Source organism: Bos indicus, chromosome 7, assembly GCF_029378745.1.
Source record: "Bos indicus isolate NIAB-ARS_2022 breed Sahiwal x Tharparkar chromosome 7, NIAB-ARS_B.indTharparkar_mat_pri_1.0, whole genome shotgun sequence".
In the NCBI taxonomy this organism is placed as follows: Eukaryota; Metazoa; Chordata; class Mammalia; order Artiodactyla; family Bovidae; genus Bos; species Bos indicus.
This window is the reverse complement of record NC_091766.1, coordinates 43,595,657-43,615,128: the sequence shown is the minus strand read 5'-3', so window position 1 is coordinate 43,615,128 and position 19,472 is coordinate 43,595,657. Positions and strand designations below refer to the sequence as shown.

The 19,472-nt window shown below is 58.5% G+C and overlaps 2 protein-coding genes and 1 non-coding gene across 19 annotated transcripts; 2 read left to right on the top strand and 1 right to left on the bottom strand.

Moving 5' to 3' along the window:
- The first annotated feature begins 1,133 nt into the window (after nucleotides 1-1,133).
- TRNAG-UCC (transfer RNA glycine (anticodon UCC)) lies at nucleotides 1,134-1,206 on the top strand. Its single transcript has one exon. It is a non-coding gene; the product is annotated as a tRNA-Gly (tRNA).
- A 1,697-nt stretch (nucleotides 1,207-2,903) lies between these two features.
- REEP6 (receptor accessory protein 6) lies at nucleotides 2,904-9,789 on the bottom strand. Of its 4 annotated transcripts, XM_070793535.1 has the most exons (6): nucleotides 8,125-8,221; nucleotides 6,995-7,031; nucleotides 6,189-6,282; nucleotides 5,960-6,098; nucleotides 5,621-5,789; nucleotides 4,870-5,096 (listed from the first exon to the last, which is right to left on the bottom strand). In XM_070793535.1, the coding sequence occupies exons 1-6, from the start codon at nucleotides 8,131-8,133 to the stop codon at nucleotides 5,056-5,058; spliced, it is 489 nt and encodes a 162-aa protein (XP_070649636.1). In that variant the 5' UTR covers nucleotides 8,134-8,221; the 3' UTR covers nucleotides 4,870-5,055. The 4 variants fall into 4 exon arrangements, with proteins under 4 accessions (XP_070649632.1, XP_070649636.1, XP_070649634.1 ...); XM_070793531.1 differs by lacking the exon at nucleotides 6,995-7,031 and having other exon boundaries at nucleotides 2,904-5,096; nucleotides 8,125-8,231; XM_070793533.1 differs by lacking the exons at nucleotides 6,995-7,031; nucleotides 8,125-8,221 and adding an exon at nucleotides 9,415-9,637.
- Nucleotides 9,790-11,065: 1,276 nt separating this feature from the next.
- On the top strand, nucleotides 11,066-17,351 carry PCSK4 (proprotein convertase subtilisin/kexin type 4). 14 transcript variants are annotated; one of them, XR_011567662.1, is made up of 16 exons: nucleotides 11,066-11,309; nucleotides 11,526-11,630; nucleotides 12,996-13,088; nucleotides 13,163-13,291; nucleotides 13,376-13,452; nucleotides 13,549-13,637; nucleotides 13,825-13,997; nucleotides 14,091-14,303; nucleotides 14,627-14,727; nucleotides 14,806-14,909; nucleotides 14,983-15,100; nucleotides 15,391-15,600; nucleotides 15,771-15,895; nucleotides 15,995-16,073; nucleotides 16,231-16,353; nucleotides 16,499-16,664. XR_011567662.1 is itself a non-coding variant. In XM_070793528.1 (16 exons), exons 1-15 carry the CDS (start codon nucleotides 11,076-11,078, stop codon nucleotides 16,271-16,273), a joined length of 1,893 nt encoding a protein of 630 aa, XP_070649629.1. In that variant the 5' UTR covers nucleotides 11,066-11,075; the 3' UTR covers nucleotides 16,274-16,304; nucleotides 16,499-16,636. The 14 variants fall into 14 exon arrangements, 12 of the variants coding, with proteins under 12 accessions (XP_070649629.1, XP_070649628.1, XP_070649623.1 ...); XR_011567661.1 differs by having other exon boundaries at nucleotides 15,970-16,073; XM_070793528.1 differs by having other exon boundaries at nucleotides 16,231-16,304; nucleotides 16,499-16,636.
- The last annotated feature ends 2,121 nt before the right edge of the window (nucleotides 17,352-19,472 follow it).

Below are 19,472 nucleotides of genomic sequence, written 5' to 3'. Positions count from 1 at the left end.
CAGGCCAGTGACACCTTGATCTTGGACTTCCAGCCTCCAGATGGTGAAAGGGAGAATTCTGGTTGTCCCAAGCTGCCTCACTTGTGGTAATTGGTGGCAGCAGCCCCTGAGACTCAGAAGTTCACCCCACACCCTGCAGTCTCTGACAGATAAGAGAGTCGCTAGCTCCACTCACCAAAGGCTGCTTCTAGAATGTTCTGAGCAGCTGTCGTCGCAATAGCCCGGACTGGAAACAACTCTAATGCCCATCAGCAGGGGACCAGATCATTCTCTGGCCTTCCTGCAAAATGACATGCTCTCCTCTCCAATGACAAAGAATGACACCCAGGTCACTTCCGCAGCAGCGGGGTGAGTCCGAGTCAGACAGGAGGGGACAGAAGATATCATGGACATGATGCAAGTGACCTTCAATGACAGAGGGGACCAAGGCAGGGTGGGGGCTCCCTGGGTGGGAAGTGACTGGGTGGGGCTGGTCCTGTTGTGTTATTTGCCCCCAAGTTGCTGGTTACACTTTTCCGTACATTTAAATTAAAAACAAGTCTGAAGAGCTAAATAAATATCAGTGCTTCCACCTGGGAGACAGGTGTGTGTATCCGCTCACCTGTACTCCCAGATGAGCTAATGGGTGGTGGCGGAGGCAAGGCCCAGAGACAAACTTCAAGGGGCACGGGGGGCAGGGCAAGGCCAGGTGCAGAGTGAGCCAAGGCCCTGTCTCCTGCCCCAGACCCAGGCCACACCACCAACATCAAACACCTGGGCCAGTGATAAGCAGATGATAAGATCCGCAACCCTAGAGCCAACATGGACTTCTCAGTAGGGTGGGGGGTTCATTAATAATTAGCCTTCATCCCTTCCTCCCAACAAATCCAACACCCTCTAGTAAAAGCCAAAGTCCTCACCCACACCTTCCAGGGACCTGCGTGGCCCCCCTGCCAGACCCACTTCCTGTCTTGCCCTGGCACTTGCGGTTCCAGGCACATGGGTCTCTCTGCTCTCCCTCTAACCTGCCAGGCATGGTCCTACCTCAGGGCCTTTGCACACCCCCCGTGCCTGGCCCAGTCCCGCCACCCTGTTCATAAAACTTATGCCCTCACTTTCTTCATGTCTCTACTCAAAAGTCACTTCCAGGGACTTCTCTGATGGTCCAGTGGTGAAGACTCTGCGCTTCCACTGCAGGGGGCACAGGTTCAATCCCTGGTCAGGGAACTAAGCTCCCACATGCTGCATTGCATGGCCATACACACACACACACACACACACAAAATCACTGCCATAGAGAGGCATTTTTCCAACGCTTCCAGCTTCCTGCCCTCAGCTCCCTAGCTCCTCACTGCATATTCTCCCATGACACTCTTCTCTTTCTGACCTGTTATGCATTTATCCTGTCAACTGTGACCTCCCCAAATTCTCAGGAGCAGGGGTTTTAGTTTCTCTGGGTCGTTAATCTATCCTAGGCTCCTGGAGCAAGGCCGGGCGTACGTTCAGTGTTTGCTGAGAGGTTGACTGAATGAAATGGACCTACCGCTCACTGGCGGCACTCATGCAGTACCTCCTCCTCCTGCCTTGCTGGAGTTCTCAAGGATGAGGACTCAGGGCTGCCCGGTTGGGGGCTGTGCAGAACTGCCTCATTTTCGTGAAAACTGTCTGTGGTGGAGAAGCTACCACCAGCTGGAGGCAGACTGGGCCGACAAGGGGGAAGAGGGAGGATGTGTCCCGGGATTGCAGGGAACTTCCTTGGCGGTGTATCAGTTAGAGAAAACCAGAACACCCTCCCTCTCCCAGCCATTCAAGTTCAGGTCCTTGGAAGCACAGCCTGAATCAGAAGGTGGGGGGTGGGGGAAGCTGAGCGATGTGGTGGTTTCAGGGGAGCCCCTGAAGCAGGTACCCCACCTTGAATCAACCCCACCAGGAGCCCAGGGGCCCATGTTTTGTGCCCCCACAGCTGTTGGTCACTGACTCCAGCCCACTCCCAAGAAGGGGGCTGTAACCTCCAGGGCATCTCCAGGGAGATACCTGCTGTCATCCAAAGACAAATCTACTGCCAAGGGGGCAGGTTTCATCCCTGGTCGGGGAACTGAGATCCCACAAGCCTTGCAGCATGGCCAAACAAATATCTCCAGACATGGCCCAATGGCCCCGGGACAGGAACATCCCCAGTTGGGAACCACTGAGCTGCTCCTGGAGCCACCGCCCTATTGGGGTCCCTGGTTTCTCCTCCTAAACCTCCTCTTGCACCAGAAGTGTGACCGACCAGAATCAGGGGTGCGCAGAGCTCTAGTGAGGGGCAGACTGTGATGGACACCATGGTCCTTCCAGCTGTGGCTGCAGCCGCCTTGTGGGAGATCACCAGGGAAGCCCCTTGCAATCCCGGGACACATCATCCCTCTCCCACCTTATAGGCCCAGTCTGTCCCCAGCTGGTTGTGGCTTGTCCATCACAGACAGTTTTCATGAAAAGGAGACAATATCTGCTCCAGGGGCTCCCCTGAGGCCACTGCCTCACTCAGCTCCCCTCACCTCCTACCTTCCGACTTAGGCTGTGCTTCCAGGAAATGTGAACTTTAACAAGTGGGAGAGGGAGGGTGTCCTGGCTTTCTCTCTTGTTGGATTGGATTTGCTACTTTTTGCTCATATGTTTTTGCACCTATATCCACACGACAGGCAGGCACATCACCTTCCTTACCTGTCCTGTCTCTGCCTGTTTTTATGATCAGGGTGGTGCTGGCCTCACAGAGGAAACCAAAGGCAGGTTGTAGGAGGTCCTGTCCCTGCTTACCCAGCTCCTGCCCCCCAATTTCCTAGGAGGCCAGGCGGACATCCACGGCCAGCCTCCCGGCCTCTCTGGTGAAGGTCGCCTGGTGGCAGCTGGTCCCATCACTTCATGGCAAATAGAAGAGGAAAAAGTGGAATCACTGACAAATTTTATTTTCTTGGGCTCCAAAATCACTGCGGATGGTGGCTGCAGCCATGATATTAAAAGATGCTTGCTCCTTAGAAGGAAACCCACGATAAAACTAGACAGTATATTAAAAAGTAGACATCACTTTGCCAGCAAAGGTCTATACAGTCAAAGCTATGGTTTTCCCAGTAGTCATGTACGGATGTGAGAGTTGGACCATAAAGAAGGTTGAGCGCCAAAAACTGGATGCTTTCACAATTGTGGTGCTGCAGACTATTGAGTCCCTTGGACTGCAAGAAGATCCAACCAGTCATTTCTAAAGGAAATCAACCCGAATATTCATTGGAAAAACTGATGCTGAAGCTACAATACTTTGGCCGCCTGATGCAAACAGCTGACTCACTGGAAAAGACCCTGATGCTGGGGAAGATTGAAGGCAGGAGGAGAAGGGGGCATCAGAGGAAGAGATGATTAGACAGCATCACTGACTCAATGGACGAGTTTAAGCAAACTCCAGGAGATGGTGAAGGACAGGGAAGCCTTATATGCTGCAGTCCATGGGGTCACAAAGAGTTGGACACAACTTAGTCACTGAACAGGGCTTCCCTGGTGGCTCAGATGGTAAAGAATCCAACTGCAGTGTGGGGAGACCTGGGTTCAGTCCCTGGATTGGGAAGATCCCCTGGAGAAGGGAATGGCTACCCACTTCAGTATACTGTCCTAGAGAATTCCATGGACAGAGGAGCCTGGCAGGCTACAGTCCATGGGGGTCACAAAGAGTTGGACATGACTAAGCCATTTTCACTTCACTAGCCACTGAACAACTGCACGCCTGGCCCTACTGCAGAGGTGCCTGCAAGGGGCGCTGGCTGGAGTGAATGGCCACTACTTCCCCAGTGACCAGCAGGGTGGTGGATCCTACCCAGCTCTCTTAGCTCCTGGGCAAGAAAAATCTCAGGTGTGCTTTCAACAGGGGACAGAGCGCCAGGTGCCAGCAGATGTGCTGGGTTTAGCCACCCCTGCCTTCTCAGCCTCTTTCTCCTCCTACTTTGATCTCTTTCTATAGGCTCCTCCTGGGTTCCCTCCCAAATAAAGAGCTTGAACTCAGATTCTTGTGAGGTGGGACTTTGCTTTTAGCTGGCTCCTCTGGAAGAGTTTTCAAAGAAGGGGGCTTCCTTGGCTTCCACTGCAGGGAGCATGGGTTCAATTCCTGGTTAGGGAACAAAGATCCCCCATGCTGCCTGATGTGGCCAAAAAAGAAGGGGATTGTGGTGAAGAGGCCTGAGAGCTCCTGAAGAAGGGGAGAGAGAAAGCTTAAGGACATGGGCTCAGAGTCCATCTTGGCCACTTGGTGAGACCTCCATTCTGAGCCTTGGTCTTCTCATCTGTAAAGTGGGGCTGGCCCAGCACCCGCCCCCAGGAAGCCCCTCCCCAGAGCCAGAAGACAGACAGGGGAGATGAGGCTGGTCCAGAGAGCTTTACTGAGCCCTCCCTAGCAGGCCAGGTGCTTCATCCGCCAGCAGTGCTGCAGGCAGCGGAGCCTGTGTCTGTAGTCAGGCCAGCTATAGGTGACCTCGGTGGTGCACTCTGAGCTGTACTCTGGGGAGGACTCAGGCTGGCAGGAAGCAGGGAGCTCTGGCACCGAGGTGCTGCTGGTGGCCTTTGTCATGGGCCGTTTCTGGTGCCGTCTGCTGGACTTGGGGGCGGAGGCATCCAGCCCATTGGGCGTATTGTTGGGGGGCTGCGTGGGGGTGGTGGTGCCACTGGGAGACTGCCCGAGGGCGGGGCCCTGGCTGGAGGTGGTGCTGGGCCAATGTGTGGGGCCCGAGGGCCCCTGGGAAGGGCCTGAGGAAGTGGTAGAGGGCCGGGCGCGCTGCTGCCTGGGGGCCTGGGGCTGGCTGGAAGAGTTGGCTCGAGATCGGAGCCCACCCCGGGGCTTGCCAGGCAGCTGCGTGCTGGCAGCTGTGGTGGCAGCCACGGCCTGAGGCTGGGCTTGGCCCAGGCTGGTAGAACTCCTGAGGACGGACTTGGCAGGGAGCGAGGGGCTGGTGGTGGGCTCTGCTGGTGAGTCAGTGGAGGACTGCGCAGACGACTTGTGCTGTGGCACATCCTCCGTCTCATGGTCCGGCGTGTCTGCGTTCGGGCTGGCTGGGGGCTTTACTTGGCCTTCTGAAGCTGGTTCACGCTTACTTTCCCTGCTGTGGAGAGAGCACGCCAGGGGTAAGTGAGGTGGGTCTGCCTGTGCTGAGAGCCCAAGGGCCCGGAGGCCATGCTCAGTCAGTAATACCTGAGCTCAGGCCACTGACGACCAGCATGCGGCCCACCTGAGGGACCGGCAGCCAGCCCTGGCTGGGATAGAGGCAGGTGCAGGCACTCACACACATGCATGTGCACTCACACACGTCTAGGACGCCCCCCTTCCAGGGGTGGGTGCTTACATACAGTCGACTCCGAGGGCAGTGAGGGGCCCACTGCTGTGGCTGCCGGGGTGATGAGAGCCCGGCTGCGGGCCAAGGCCTGCAGGACTGGTTCCCGAGAGCATGGGAGAGAGAGGCGGACAGTGAGATGGGGAGGAGGAGTGCTCGTCAGAGGCAGCAGGGATGCCAGATGGAGGCCAGTCAGAGTCAGGAGGACAGGAGGCAGGAGTGAAGTTGAGTCGGGCGGGGGAAGCCAGGAGACAGAGATCAGACATATGGACACCACTCGCCCTGCATGCACGCACCGTCCTTCGTCATTCCGGCTGCCACGTCCAGGGCCCGCCCGCTGATGTCGCTCACGATGCTGTCCACGGCCTCGTGATGCTTTAGAAACAGAGGACGTATGATGCGATGGTACAGCATATGAGCTCCGTTCCAGGGGCCGGGAGCCATGCAGAACAACAGGAAGGCGCACTATAGGCAGAGGTCAGGAGTCACACTGGGCCTCCTCCATCAGACACCCTTAGGGATGGGCCTGGCCTCCCCCATCAGACACTCTTAGTGATGGACCTGGCTTCCCCCATCAGACACCCCTTTGGGTACCCGCTCCCAAGATAGAGTGGTGTTTCCCGGGTGGTACCAACCTTGCCCGCGTAGTAGAAAGGGAACCAGGACAGGAGTAGATCGCTGAAGAATTCGGCTAGCCCGAACAGGCCGTACACCACCCAGTATGTGAGCCACACAGTGTCGTCCTCTTTGCTTGGGCTCTCGATAGCTTTGATCCTGGGAGAGGCATGGCAGGGTCAGAGGCTGCCCAGAGAGTGCCTCGGCGCGCCACACCCCGCCCCCAGCCCTGCCCCAGCAGGCACTCACGAAGCATATGCGGGGTATGCAAAGCCGATGAGACTGCACAGCAGAGGAGCCCCGTACCCGAACAGAAGATACAGGCTTAGCAGAGTGGCGGCTCCTGCAGACAGAATGCAGTAGGCGTGGGCTTCGCCTGCTGAGCCTTGACCCCAGCGTCCCCTGGGCCTGGCCCATGCACCCTGCACCATCTCTCCTCCTAGAAGCCTCACAGCCCCTGTAGCACCTGGGTACCCCCATCATGGCTCTGAACCCTGACTCTTGTGTCTGTAATACCCTAATATGTCCATCTCCCCCACAGGACTGCCAGCTCGCCAAGGGCAGGTGGGCACCTCAGGATTGGTCTGTACCAAGTACCTGCCCAGTGTTTATTGAATGAATATGGGATCTCTGCAATTGTAACTATCTCACTCCAGGCCCTATAGGAGTGGCTGAGCCGAAGGGGCTAGAATTTGAATAGAAGTCATGGGAGAAGACAGATTCTTTATCCTCTGAGTCACCAAGGAATTCTATGGATAGAGGAGCCTGGTGGGTTACAGTCCAGGGGGTTGCAGAGTTAGACAGGACTAAGCGACTAACACTTTCTACTCTCAGTGGGAGAAGAGGCTTCCCAGGTGGCGCAGGTGATAAAGAACCCACCTGACAATGCATATGTAAGAGACATGGGTTTGATCCTTGGGTCAATAGGAACCCACTCCAGTATTCTTGCTTGGGAAATCCCATGGACAGAGCAGCATGGTGGGCTACAGTCCATGGGGTCACAAAGACTGAGACACGACTAAGCAATTAAACAAAAATAACAATGGGAGAAGAACCTGAAAATGAGGCCATTCTGTTGTTAATACTTGATTCCTGGAGAGCGGAGAAAGGCAACAGAGTTTGTAACTTTGATCTTAGTCAAGGGTCTCTTCCCCTTGCTACTGCTGACTCCTGGGGGATCTTGGGCACTGTGGGGCAGGGAGAAGCATCCTTGCCCCCGCTGCTTGATGGTAGGAGCACCCCGAGTCGTGACCACCCGATGTCCCCAGATACTGTCCAGTGTCCCTGGGGGGCAACAGGACCCCCCCCCCCCCACCATGAGAGCCTTTGTCTTCGTGGCAGGATGCAAAGCATCATTCAGAGTCCCTCAGATGGAGAACTCTCACCCACTATGAGACCCCTAGTGAGTGTCTCTTGCTTGGAGCCTCAGTTTCCCCATCTGTCAATGGGGCAGTAGTGGCCCAGTCTCTGAGGGTTGGTGTGGGGGTAACTAAATAAGATAGAAGAGGGGACCCCTCCCTACACAGTGAGCCCCTATGGTGGTCCAAACACACTCCGAGCAATGAGGGTTCAGAGGACATTGTGGGGCGGGGGGTGGGAACCACAAGTGTTAGCCACTCTGAAATCAGAATGGTTGCTGTTGCATTTATTAAGCTCTTGTATGCAGGGCTCTATCCTCCCCCTGTTCTATCTCATTCAACAGCCAGGATGAAACAGAAGCTGGCGGGCAGAGGGTGGGGCGGTGGGGGTGAGGCTCACACTAGGTCACTTGGGGAGCCTCTGATTTCTGGGAGCACTTACAACCCCTCCCCCACCTCCAGGCTGTTATCTGCAGAGAGAAACAGAGGCCACCAGTGGACCAGAGGGCAGAGTTCCCTTCCCCCTCCACCCCCACCTGTTAGCCTTTATCCCTGGGGTCTGGCGTCAGGAGAGGAATGGAGGAATCCCTGGCTGGCCCGAGGCAGCCTGCTCACTGCTTCCTCTGGGTTTCCTCCTCTGGTAGCTGGGAGGGGAGGAGGGTTTAGACAATCTCAGGCAAGTGGGGCCTGAGGGTTTCTACATCTGGGAAAGGGGGTTGGGGAGTGGCACTCCTTCCCTGGAGATTGCTAGTTGGGGAGCAGTAGCTCTCCCAGGGCCCCCCTTCCCTCAATCCGGATTTCTGCAGCCTCAGCAACAGGAAGATGACCTGGGGCATGGGCGGGGGTGATCCCCGAGATCAGCAGCAGATGGAGTGGGGGGGTGCTCCAGACAGGGCAGATTGCAGGGGCAGCCTCCCATGCAGCCCCTACTGCTCTGGGCCGTTTTTCTGCCCTGTGACCCCCAGACTCCTCAGCAGGCCTCTCCCAACGGGCCCCTCCCCAGTGCTCTATGACCTAAATTCCCCACCCACTGGTGACAGGGATGTGGAAAGCCAGGCAGGGGATAAAGGGCTTGCTCCCAGGGGAGGTCCCTGGCTGACCGGACACGGGTTGGGCACCAGCAACCTGGAGGGACAGGTTTGGATTCTTCCTTGGGCTGCCTGGCATTACAATCCCCCAGCTGATGCGGAAACAGGAGGAAAGCAGACTCTCGGGATCTGTACACAGGTGCTTAAAACACATTGGCACGTCCTCACCCAGAGCCGCACCCCAGTGTCCGAACTAACTGTCCCGAGACTCATTCTAGGCGGGCTTCTTGGAAGAGGTGGCAGAAGGGGGTTGGGTCAGAAGCACCAAAAAATAGGGGCGGTACTTAAAGGGACTGGACAGTTTCAGAGAATGGCAGAGGCCACCCAAGGTCACTGAGGAGGAAAGGCAGGGGAGGGACTGTAATGGAAGTGACAATCAGGGGTGACTGGACTCCCTCTCCATGGGCCCCAGCCAACGTTTCTGCAAGCCCACCGCAGCAAACAATCCAGCTCAGGGTAGGGCAGAGTGAGAGGGCAGGCCAAGAGGTAGAGCTTGGGGTGGGGTGATTCTAGCAGGAAAACCTCGGGAGGGGAGGTGGGAGTGACGCTTCCCCTCCTGGTCTGGAGCATCCCCTGGGAAAACGGGAAGATCTCTACACTTGCTTCCAGGCTACAGTCCATCTGGGAAGAGGGTGGCGAGACTGGCAGGGCATTGCTACCTACCTGCCCTCTCCTCCCCCGGGACCAGAAGAACAACCGGAAGAACCGGACTTCTGCCTGGAGGGCACCCAGGGCCAGGAGGGAGGAGGGGGCAAAGGACGGCTGCAAGGCCAAGAGGGGGTTGGTCCTCGACTGAGGTCGCACGGCGGGGTCGAGAAGAGACTGCGGCCAGAACCAAGGTCCTGGTCCACGACCCCTCCCCAGGATCTCGGTCTCCTCGCTGGTCTGTGGGAGCGCCCCGCCGCCTGAGTTGGAACCCGCAGCAGGGGCGGCAGGAAGGGAGAGGTCCGAGGCCCCGATAGCCCAGGGCTTCACTGTGCCTGTCGGCAAAATGGGCGGCACTCCCAAGCGCTGCCCTCGACGGCTCACCCGTGGCCAAGTACCGCTTGTCGACACCTGTCTTGGCTTCGAGTGCCCCTAGCGCTTCGGTGGCCAAATTCCTCTGTTCCAGAAAGCGCTCGAAGCGCTGGCGCAGGCCGTCCATGGCACTTGGGCGCCCGGGACTGGCAGCTTGAACTCGACCGTCTCCCCGCGCACCGGCTAGACTGCTTGCGCGCCGCCTTCCTTCGGCGCGAACCGCACCGCTCAACTCCCGGACGGGTCTCCGCCCCCGGGCTGGTTTCCGCCTCCTGCCCTCCGCTCTGGCCAATGGGAGGGCAGGGCGGACAAAGGAGGTGGGGCCTGCCCCGTCTCCTCCGCCGCATTGCCCTCTGGAGGGCCGCGGCAGCCGCAGCCGCGACTTTGGAGGAAGGGGGCGGGGCACGGTGACTGAGGACACCGATTGGCTGAGCTGGAGGGGGACGTAGCTGATTGGAGGGGTGGGGTCATGGCCGGGGGATTATTGGCTGAGCGGTTGTGGGTGGAGCTGGGGCGGAGAGAAGAGTGCTGGGGAGGCGGAGCTGGTGGGCGGGGCTGGAGAAAGTTCAGCGCTGACTGGAGAAACAAAAAGATATTTATTAGGGAAAACAGAGGGGAAGTGGGGCCGAACATAAAGGAGGAGGGACAGAATCGGAAAAGCGGTGCTTCAGTTCAGTTCAGTCGCTCAGTCGTGTCCGACTCTGCGACCCCATGGACTGCAGCACGCCAGGCCTCCTTGTCCATCACCAACTCCCGGAGCTTACTCAAACTCATGTCCATCGAGTCGGTGATGCCATCCAACCATCTCATCCTCTGTCATGCCCTTCTCCTGCCTTCAATCTTTTCCAGCATCAGGGGCTTTTCCAATAAGCCAGTTCTTTGCATCAGGTGGCCAAAGTATTGGAGTTTCAGCTTCAACATCAGTCCTTTCAATGAATACTCAGGTCTGATTTCCTTTAGGATTGACTGGTTTGATCTCCTTGAAGTCTAAGGGAGTCTTCTCCAACACCACAGTTCAAAAGCATCAATTCTTTGGCGCTCAGCTTTCTTTATAGTCCAACTCTCACATCCACACATGACTACTGGAAAAACCATAGCTTTGACTAGATGGACCTTTGTCAGCAAAGTAATGTCTCTTTTTTAATATGCTGTCTAGGTTGGTCATAGCTTTTCTTCCAAGGAGGAAGCGTCTTTTAATTTCATGATTGCAGTCACCATCTGCACTGATTTTGGAGCCCAAGAACACGGGGCTAAATATAGGAGGCGGGGTTTATTCAAAAGCGCAATTCTGGTTGGATTAGGAAGGAGGCAAGGCTTATTCTAGGGGTAGGGGTGTATATGAAGTGGGCGGGGCCAACATGGGGCGGGGTCAATTATAGCAACAGTGAACTCGCTCCTCTAGGTCAGAAGAATTGCGGGTCTTTGTACAAATGGGGAGACTGAAGCTCCAGAGGGTTTGAGTCTACAGAAGACCGGTCTGAGCATGTGTTTCCCCCACACTTCTATTAGAGCTTTGCGCCCTTCCAGTGGGGGAGCCGCAAGGCTCCCTGGGAGTTGAAGCTTTTCAGGGGTTGCTATGGCGCCGGGGGCTGGGCGGGCGCTTGGGCCGTCTTGGCGGTTTGGCCAGGAGGAGGGGCTTTCTGAGGCCCCGCCCCGGCCCCGCCCCCGCCGCCATGCGGCCCGCCCGTACTGCGCTCTGTCTGCGCCTGACCTTGGCCCTGGGCCTGGCGCTCGTTGGCCCCATGGCTGTGGGGTGGGCCTCGGCCCGGGCCCCCATCTATGTCAGCAGCTGGGCAGTGCGGGTGTCCCAGGGTTACCAGGAGGTCGATCGCCTGGCGCGCAAATTCGGCTTTGTCAACTTTGGGCAGGTGGGCGGGACCCAGATTGACGGGAGGAGGCGGGAAGATGTAAGAAGGGGACCCAGATCTCTGCAGATGGGAGGGGGGCCCCTTGTTCCCCATATATCAAGGACCCCCAGCTCACCCCTGCCTTGTCTAACTTCAGATTCTGGGGCCCCCAGAGGCCACCTGGTTGGGGGAAGATGTAAGAAGGGGACTGGCCCCGGCCTGAGAAGAGCTCCATCAGGGGAACCAGGTCTCAGCCATGCTCCCCTTCATTCCCAGATTTTCCCTGACGGGCAGTATTTCCATCTGCGGCACCGGGGCGTGGTCCAGCAGTCCCTGACCCCGCACTGGGGCCACCGCCTGCGCCTAAAGAAAGACCCTAAGGTGAGCCTGGCCTTCCCTCAAAGTTTTCTGCCACCTCCTATTATCCTTGTAATTGTAATGAGTGGCTGTGTGACCTTGGGCAAGTCACCAGCTCTCTCTGAGTCTTGGTATCAATTTGGCTCCCTAGTCTACAGTGGGGAGCCAGATGGGGAAGATCTGTGGAGAGCAACAGATAACGTGTGAGTGCAGCACTCATCCCAGGGCCTGGTGCCCTGTCAGCATTTCTTGTCACCCCCCTTCTCTCCTGCATCTCACCCAGAAAGATCAAGGTCCCCAGGTATAAAGAGGCCGGCCTAGGGGACTGATTCACAAGAGTCAGCCTGAAACCCGCCAGGAGCACTGGTACCAAGAGAAGAGGCTGGTTGGAGATGTGGTCTTGATAGAGGCCAGGTCTGGCTGATGGGTTGGGTGTGGGGGGCAGAGAAAAATTCAGGGGCAGCTTCCATGTCTGGAGCTAAGCAAATGGGCAGAAGATGGACCTGATTGCTGAGATAGAGGTGGGAGGGGGAACATGAGCCAGTTTGGGCAGAGGTTGGGAGTAGAACAAGGAAAAGGGGGAAAGGGTAAAGGTCTGAAGAAGAGTGGCCCGAGGCAGGCAGAAGGGCATGTGCAAAGGCCCTGGGTGCAGCAGCCACTGTGGTTGCAGCAGAGGAAGGCTGGTGGGGGCCAGACAGGCAGGGGGCCTCTTGGGCTTCAGAGAGGGTGGGGCAGGAGGGCTCATAGACAGTGATGCTGCAGAATGCCTAGAATGAGTTGCAGAGAGGTGGCGGGGATGGGGCAGCTAGATGACCAGGCAGGAGGTGGGTATGGCCATACAGGTGTGTCCTGCACCTGGAAGAGTGTGGTCGAGAGAAGTGGACGCTGCAAGGGGAGATGGACGTGTCTTGGGGAGAGGGATTCTAGAATGTGGACAGAGGCAGAGTGAGCCACAGTGGCCCTGGGCAGCAGCTACCACATGTGTGGGGGTCCCTTGGGGATGGGTGCTCTGAGGATTTCAGCGTCCTCCCAAGGCAGAGCCTCAGGCACATGGGAACCTCCTAGAGCAGCCCCAGCAAATACAGGGTCCCTGGCTCCATCCTGTATCACATGGGTCCCTGGACAAGTAGGTGACAGCCCAGATACACAGCCTCCTAACCCTCAGCCCCCACACACGTCTGTCCCCCGACCCCGGCAGACCCAGTAAGAGGCCCGCCCAGACCCTGGAATCAGATTTTGGCCTCTTGGCCAAGAATCTGCAGAAGCGCTAAGAGGCAGGGCCCTCTAAAGCATCCTGGTGTGAGGACAGGAAGGTGGGAGTTGGGCAGGCTGCTCGCAGGTCCAGCCCCTCTCACAGTGTGGTCTCCTCTGCCCCCCACCCACCACCAGGTGCAGTGGTTCCAACAGCAGACAGTGCAGAGGCGGGTGAAGCGCTCCCTGGTGGTGCCCACAGACCCCTGGTTCTCCAAGCAGTGGTACATGGTGAGCTGGCTGGGCCGGGCAGCGGGGCCTGGCCATCTCAGAGCCCTCCTGACCCTGGCCCCCGCCTTGCACAGAACAATGAGATGCAGTCAGACCTGAACATCCTGCAGGTCTGGAGCCAGGGGCTGTCGGGCCAGGGTGTCGTGGTCTCTGTCCTGGATGACGGCATCGAGAAAGACCACCCAGACCTCTGGGCCAACTACGTGAGCCTGCAGGGATGGGGTGGGGGCTGCCTCAGGTCTTCCAGCTGGTGGCAGCCCCCTCATGTCTCCACCTACCTCCCCCAGGATCCCCTGGCCAGCTATGACTTCAATGACTACGACCCAGACCCCCAGCCTCGATACACACCCAGTGATGAGAACCGGTAAGCCTGGCATCCCCAGGGGTGTGGGGGCAGCCCCTGGTTCCCTACGAGGAGCCAGGAGGATGTGATGGGCTCCTGTCTCTGCCCTGGTGCCAGGCACGGGACCCGCTGTGCCGGGGAAGTGGCGGCAATGGCAAACAACAGGTTCTGTGGTGCGGGCGTCGCCTACAACACCCGCATTGGAGGTACTCAGACTAGGGGTGGGGAGCCTCCCAGCCTCACGCCCTTGCTGCTGAACGGTGGTGCCAGGGTGCCAGGCCCAGGGTGGAGGAGAACTGAGCACCCCCCATCGTCGACGCCTTCACCCCCAGGCGGGGAGAGCACGGGGCACAGGCAGGGTGTCCAGCGAGGCTGCAGCTGCTGCCCATGCAGGTGTGCGCATGCTGGATGGCACCATCACCGACGTGATTGAGGCCCAGTCGCTGAGCCTGCAGCCACAGCACATCCACATCTACAGCGCCAGCTGGGGCCCCGAGGATGACGGCCGCACGGTGGACGGCCCAGGCATCCTCACCCGAGAAGCCTTCAGGCGTGGAGTGACCAAGGTGAGTGGGTACAAGTCATGGCGGGTCTGGGGCCTACATGTGAGGCTCCCGCCCCACCCCAACTCCCACTTCTGTGCTGGTCCCTTCCTGCAGGGCCGAGGCGGGCTGGGCACCCTTTTCATCTGGGCATCAGGCAATGGCGGCCTGCACTATGACAACTGTAACTGCGACGGCTACACCAACAGCATCCACACGCTCTCAGTGGGCAGCACCACCCAGCAGGGCCATGTGCCCTGGTACAGTGAGGCCTGCGCCTCCACACTCACCACCACCTACAGCAGCGGTGTAGCCACGGACCCCCAGATCGTGAGTGCTCCCCCGCCCCCTGCACCCTCCCACGGCCAGACTCCCAAGGCCTCCTGCCTCTGCCTGCCCCACCCAGCCGCCTGTCTCTCACCTTCCCTCCTGTCCCCCAACTGGCCTCCTCCCAGGGCTGCCCCGTTGGCACTTGACACAGAGTGGGGTCCCAGACCATGGGTTGGCACCCCTTCACGCACCCTCCTGTCTACTCAGTGCCCCAGCCCTGCTGTTGTGCTCTGTGGTGCCTCTTTCTTGAAGCCCTTGGGGCTTTTGAAGCAGGGTGGGGTTTCTACGGGCACTGGTCCCAAACCCTTGTCTGTGACCCCCAGGTCACCACAGACCTGCACCACCAGTGCACGGACAAGCACACGGGGACCTCGGCCTCTGCCCCGCTGGCTGCGGGCATGATCGCTCTGGCTCTGGAGGCCAAGTAGGTGACGGTGGGGTCCCACCAGCCACCTGCGCCCCACAGCGTGGCCCTGGCTCACCCACCCTCGCCCACTCGCAGCCCGCTCTTGACATGGAGGGACATGCAGCATTTGGTGGTCCGGGCGTCCAGGCCCGCGCAGCTGCAGGCGGAGGACTGGAGGACAAACGGCGCTGGGCGCCGAGGTGCGGCAGGGCCGGGCGGGGGGCGGGGCCGCCGCAAGCACAGGGCCGTGAACGCCGGCCCCTCCCCCTGCAGTGAGCCACCACTATGGCTACGGGCTGCTGGACGCTGCGCTGCTGGTGGGCCTGGCTCGCTCCTGGCTGCCCACGCAGCCCCAGAAGAAATGTGTCATTCATATCGTGCACACCCGCACGTGAGCGCGCCCCTCTGCCCGCAGGACGCCTGCATCCAACTCAGCCCTTATGCCCACCTCCCCACAGCTCTTCTCCCTCCTGCCATCTTGCCTATCCCTCCCTCCCCCTACCTGCCACCTCCCCCAGCCCTCCTCCACCTGCTTCTGTACCTGCCTTCTCCCTCCACCTCCCATTGCTACCTGGGGAGTGGACACAGGGAGGCTTGCCCTGAGGTCTCAGTTTACCCATCTGAACAAGGAAAAGGTAGGCTTCAGGATCTGAGCCCAAACTCTGCCTGGCCCCCCACCAGCAGGCCAGCAGGAGAGGCCCTGGCCCCCATCCCCATCCTGCCGGTCATGCACGTGAGGAAGAATGTGTCGGCCTGCGCCGGCCACGCCAACTCCATCCGTTCGCTGGAGCACGTGCAGGTGCAGCTGTCCCTGTCCTACAGCCGCCGTGGGGACCTGGAGATCTCCCTCACCAGCCCCATGGGCACCCGCTCCACCCTCGTGGCCATCAGGTGCAGGGGCAGAGGCCAGCCCTAGGTGCAAACTCTCCCTCCTTCCTGGGTGCCCCTATGGGGAGGAGCCTGAGCACCCCCAGGTCAGGCAGGCTGGACCCCAGCCCTGTCCACATTGGCCATGCTGGTCAGGACTCTGGTTATGAACCCCTCTCACCTGTCTGTCTCAGACCCTTTGACGTCAGCAGCCAAGGCTACAACAACTGGATCTTCATGTCCACCCACTTCTGGGACGAAGACCCGCGGGGCTTGTGGATCCTGGGCCTGGAGAACAAGGGCTACTATTTCAACACAGGTGAGGTCCGGCCGGGTGCTGGCTGGGGCTCCACCCCTACCCACCTTGCAGACTGGAGCCCAGGGCCTCTTTAGCTGCCCCCCCTCCCCCACCTTACAGGGCTCCCACTGGTCTCCTGGGAGAGACTGAGCAGGCGGAACTGGCACTCAGTAGGTGCTCACTTACCAGCATACACCAGGTGTCTGGTTCCCAGCCCACAGAGGGTATTGGGCAACTCTGCACTGTCTGTGTCCAGGATGGGATGTGGGTGGCAGGGAGGGGGGCCCGGAATGGCATGACCAGGCTGCTGACAGCCTCTCCCGCTCCGCCCCGTACCCACCACGACCCCTGCCCAGGGACGCTGTACCGCTACACGCTGCTGCTCTACGGGACGGCTGAGGACATGACAGCGCGGCCCTCGGGCCCCCAGGTGACCAGCAACGCGTGTGTGCAGAGGGACACAGAGGGGCTGTGCCAGGGTGAGTGCCCGGCGTGGCATGGCCCATTTGCAGGGAGGTGGCAGCAGGGGCAGTGTGCGTGTGCGGCCTGGGGTGGAGGGGCGGGCAGGCCGGGGTGGCAGGTCTCAGCCTCACAGCCCCATGGACGTGTCTGTCCCTCATGCAGAGTGCCACAGCCCCGCCTACATCCTGGGCCACCTTTGCCTCGCCTACTGCCCGCCAAGGTACTTCAACCACACCCAGCAGGCGGTGACCGCTGGACCCGGGCACTCAGCTGTGCCTGCCATGCGGGTCTGCTCCAGCTGCCACTCATCCTGTTACACCTGCCGAGGCAGCTCCCCGCTGGACTGCACTGCCTGCCCTCCACAGTCCATGCTGGACGAGCAGCAGGGCTCCTGCTCGGGCCTCCACCCCGCTGAGGGCCATTCCCACTCCACGGCGACTGCCTGTCCCTACCCCCATGGCCCAGCCCAGGCCGTGGTACTGTCCCTGCTGGCCATGGCATTTGGGACACCCCCTCCTCTGCCATGTTCTCCTCACGGGCTGCCTGCTGCCATGGATGGGACCCCCTAGGACAGGGGGCCACTCCAGTTGCCACTCCAGAGCCCGCAGCAGGCTGGAACCCAGAGCCAGCTGACAAGGACAGCCAGCATGCACCTTGCTCAAGCCCTGGTGGGCACCCCCATCCTCCTGTCCAGACTGGCGCCCCATAGGAACCTGCCCCGGGAAGGTCCTGGCAGCCTCGGAGGCACAGGCCAGGGGTGGCCACGTGGGATCCTGCACCCCGGACTTGGCAAGTCAAGGTCAAAGAGAGAGAGAGAAGTCTCATTGCATAGTTTGGGTGGTGTGGGTTGGGGGGGCGGGAACCAGGCGGGGGGCCGATACCCCGATATCCCTTCCCTGTCCCAGAGTGGAGGGAGGGAGAGGTGGAGCAGACGACACGGTCCAGAGTCTCCTCTCGGGCACCTCATCCTCTGACTGTGCAGAATTTGCAAATAAAGGTTGAATAGAAGGTGGAAGTCTGTGGGGTCCTTAGAGCACCACTCTCTTCCCCACGGTGCGATTGCTGTTGGGGGTGGGGGTGTCCCATGCATACCATGTCTATCCCTGGAGAAAGGGTCGGGGTCAGTGGAGTCCAGAGCCCATGTCCTGGGGGGTGGGGGCTGGTGGGCTCCTGAATGACAGCTGTGGCAAAGCCTCTGAGTGCCCTGGAAGTGTCCTGGCCTGCTCTTACTGCTCTCCCATCCTTTTTTAATTTAATTTTGGCTGCACTGGGTCTTCATTGCTCCACACAGGCTTTCTCTAGTTGCAGTGCGTGGGCTTCTCGTTGTGGTGGCTTCTCTTGCTGTGGAGCACAGGCTTTAGGTGCTCGGGCTTCAGTAGTTGTGGCACATGGGGTTAGTTGCTCCATGGCATGTGTGATCTTCCCGGACCAGGGATTGAACCTGTGTCCCCTGCACTGCAAAGCAGACTCTTAACCACTGGACCACCAGGGAAGTCCCACCTTTGCCACCCTTATGCATGAGTTTCTCTTTAAGGCCGAGAACTAACAGAAGTGTTATCCACAAATGACAATTGCAGATCTACCCACATGGCCTGTCTACTGGCTTCCAATAATTGCACTTTTCTCTGTTTTTCTGAGGTCCTTGGGAGGCTGAGGGAATCATGAACTGGAGATACAATGCTCTCACTCCCCCAGGCTTCCACTTCCCCATCTGGAAAGTGGGTTCTCCACTTCTCTGGAACTGAAGGAGGATCCCAAAGTGCAGGGAGGGTGGGGCTGGGGTAGGGAGGGCATGGATGGAGCTATTGAGAGTCCTTCCTCTGTCCTCACACACATCTATGGGGTGGAGACACATTCCTCATTGCTTCTGATTTTCAGAGCTGGGAGGCAGTTTCTACAAGGAAGTGGAGGCTGTCCTGGTTGGTTGTGCCTTGACCACAGGCTTCACTTGAACTCCATGGAGTCAGTCCTGGTTTGTTGCAGGAGCCCCAGAGATACTCCTCCCCAGGGACCCTGGGCACCTGCTGAGCCACTAGGCTCAGGTTGGGCAGCCTCAAGCTGGAAAGTAATGGGAATGAGGTCAAGGGCTGAAGCTGGACCCACTGGAAGCAAGAGCAGCAGCCAGCTGCCCTCCGAGTGCAGTCCCAGCCACGCCCCTAGAGTCCCACCCAGTTCAGCCCCTGCTTCCAGAGTTAGCTCCAGGCTGTGAATCCAGAGCCATCTGGCCTCCCTCTCAGAGCCTCAGTGACCACACTTGTGCAACAGCATTAAACCTGGCACCTACCTCACCAAATACTCTCCAGGATCCAAAGAAGTAGTTTTCTGGCCTGACACATGGTAAGTGCCCAAATCATGCCAGTTTGGGGCAGCCACTTTGGGAAATAGTTCCACAGACAAACATGGAGTTACTGAAGAATTCAGCGATTCCACTCCTAGGCACATGCCCAAGAAAACTAAAGACACATTCACACAAACAACTATGCTAGGAAGTTCACAGCAGTATGATTCACAGCAGTCAAAATGCGGAAGCAGCCTGAATGTCCACTAACGTGGGTGAATGAATAAATGCAGGGTGGTCTCTCCACACCCGGGAGCGTCACACAGCCATGAAAAGGAGAGGAGCACTGACACTCCCAACAACTGCAGATGAACTTCAAGAACACAATGCTCAGTGAGAGAAGCAGGACATAAAAGAACACAGGGTGTGTGATCCCGCTGATGTGAACCGTCCACTGTCTATATATTCCCAAAACAATGACTTGTACACTTTAAACAGACTTTATGGTATTGTAGGCTTCCCTGGTGGCTCAGATGGTAAAGAATCTGGTCACAATGAGGGAGACCCGGGTTCAATCCCTGGGTCCAGAAGATCCCCTTGAATAGGAAATGGCAACCCACTCCAGTATCCTTGCCTGGAGAATTCCGTGGACAGAGGAGCCTGGTAGGCTACAGTCCATGGGACCGCAGAGTCTGATAGACTGAGTGACTAATACTACTACTCGTGGTATGTAAATTGCTTTTTTTTTTTTTTTGACTGTGCCAGGGCAGCTTGTGGGATGTAGGATCTTAGTTCCCCACCTTGGACTGAATCCAAACCCTCGGTAGTGAGAACAAGGAATCCTAACCACTGGTAGGT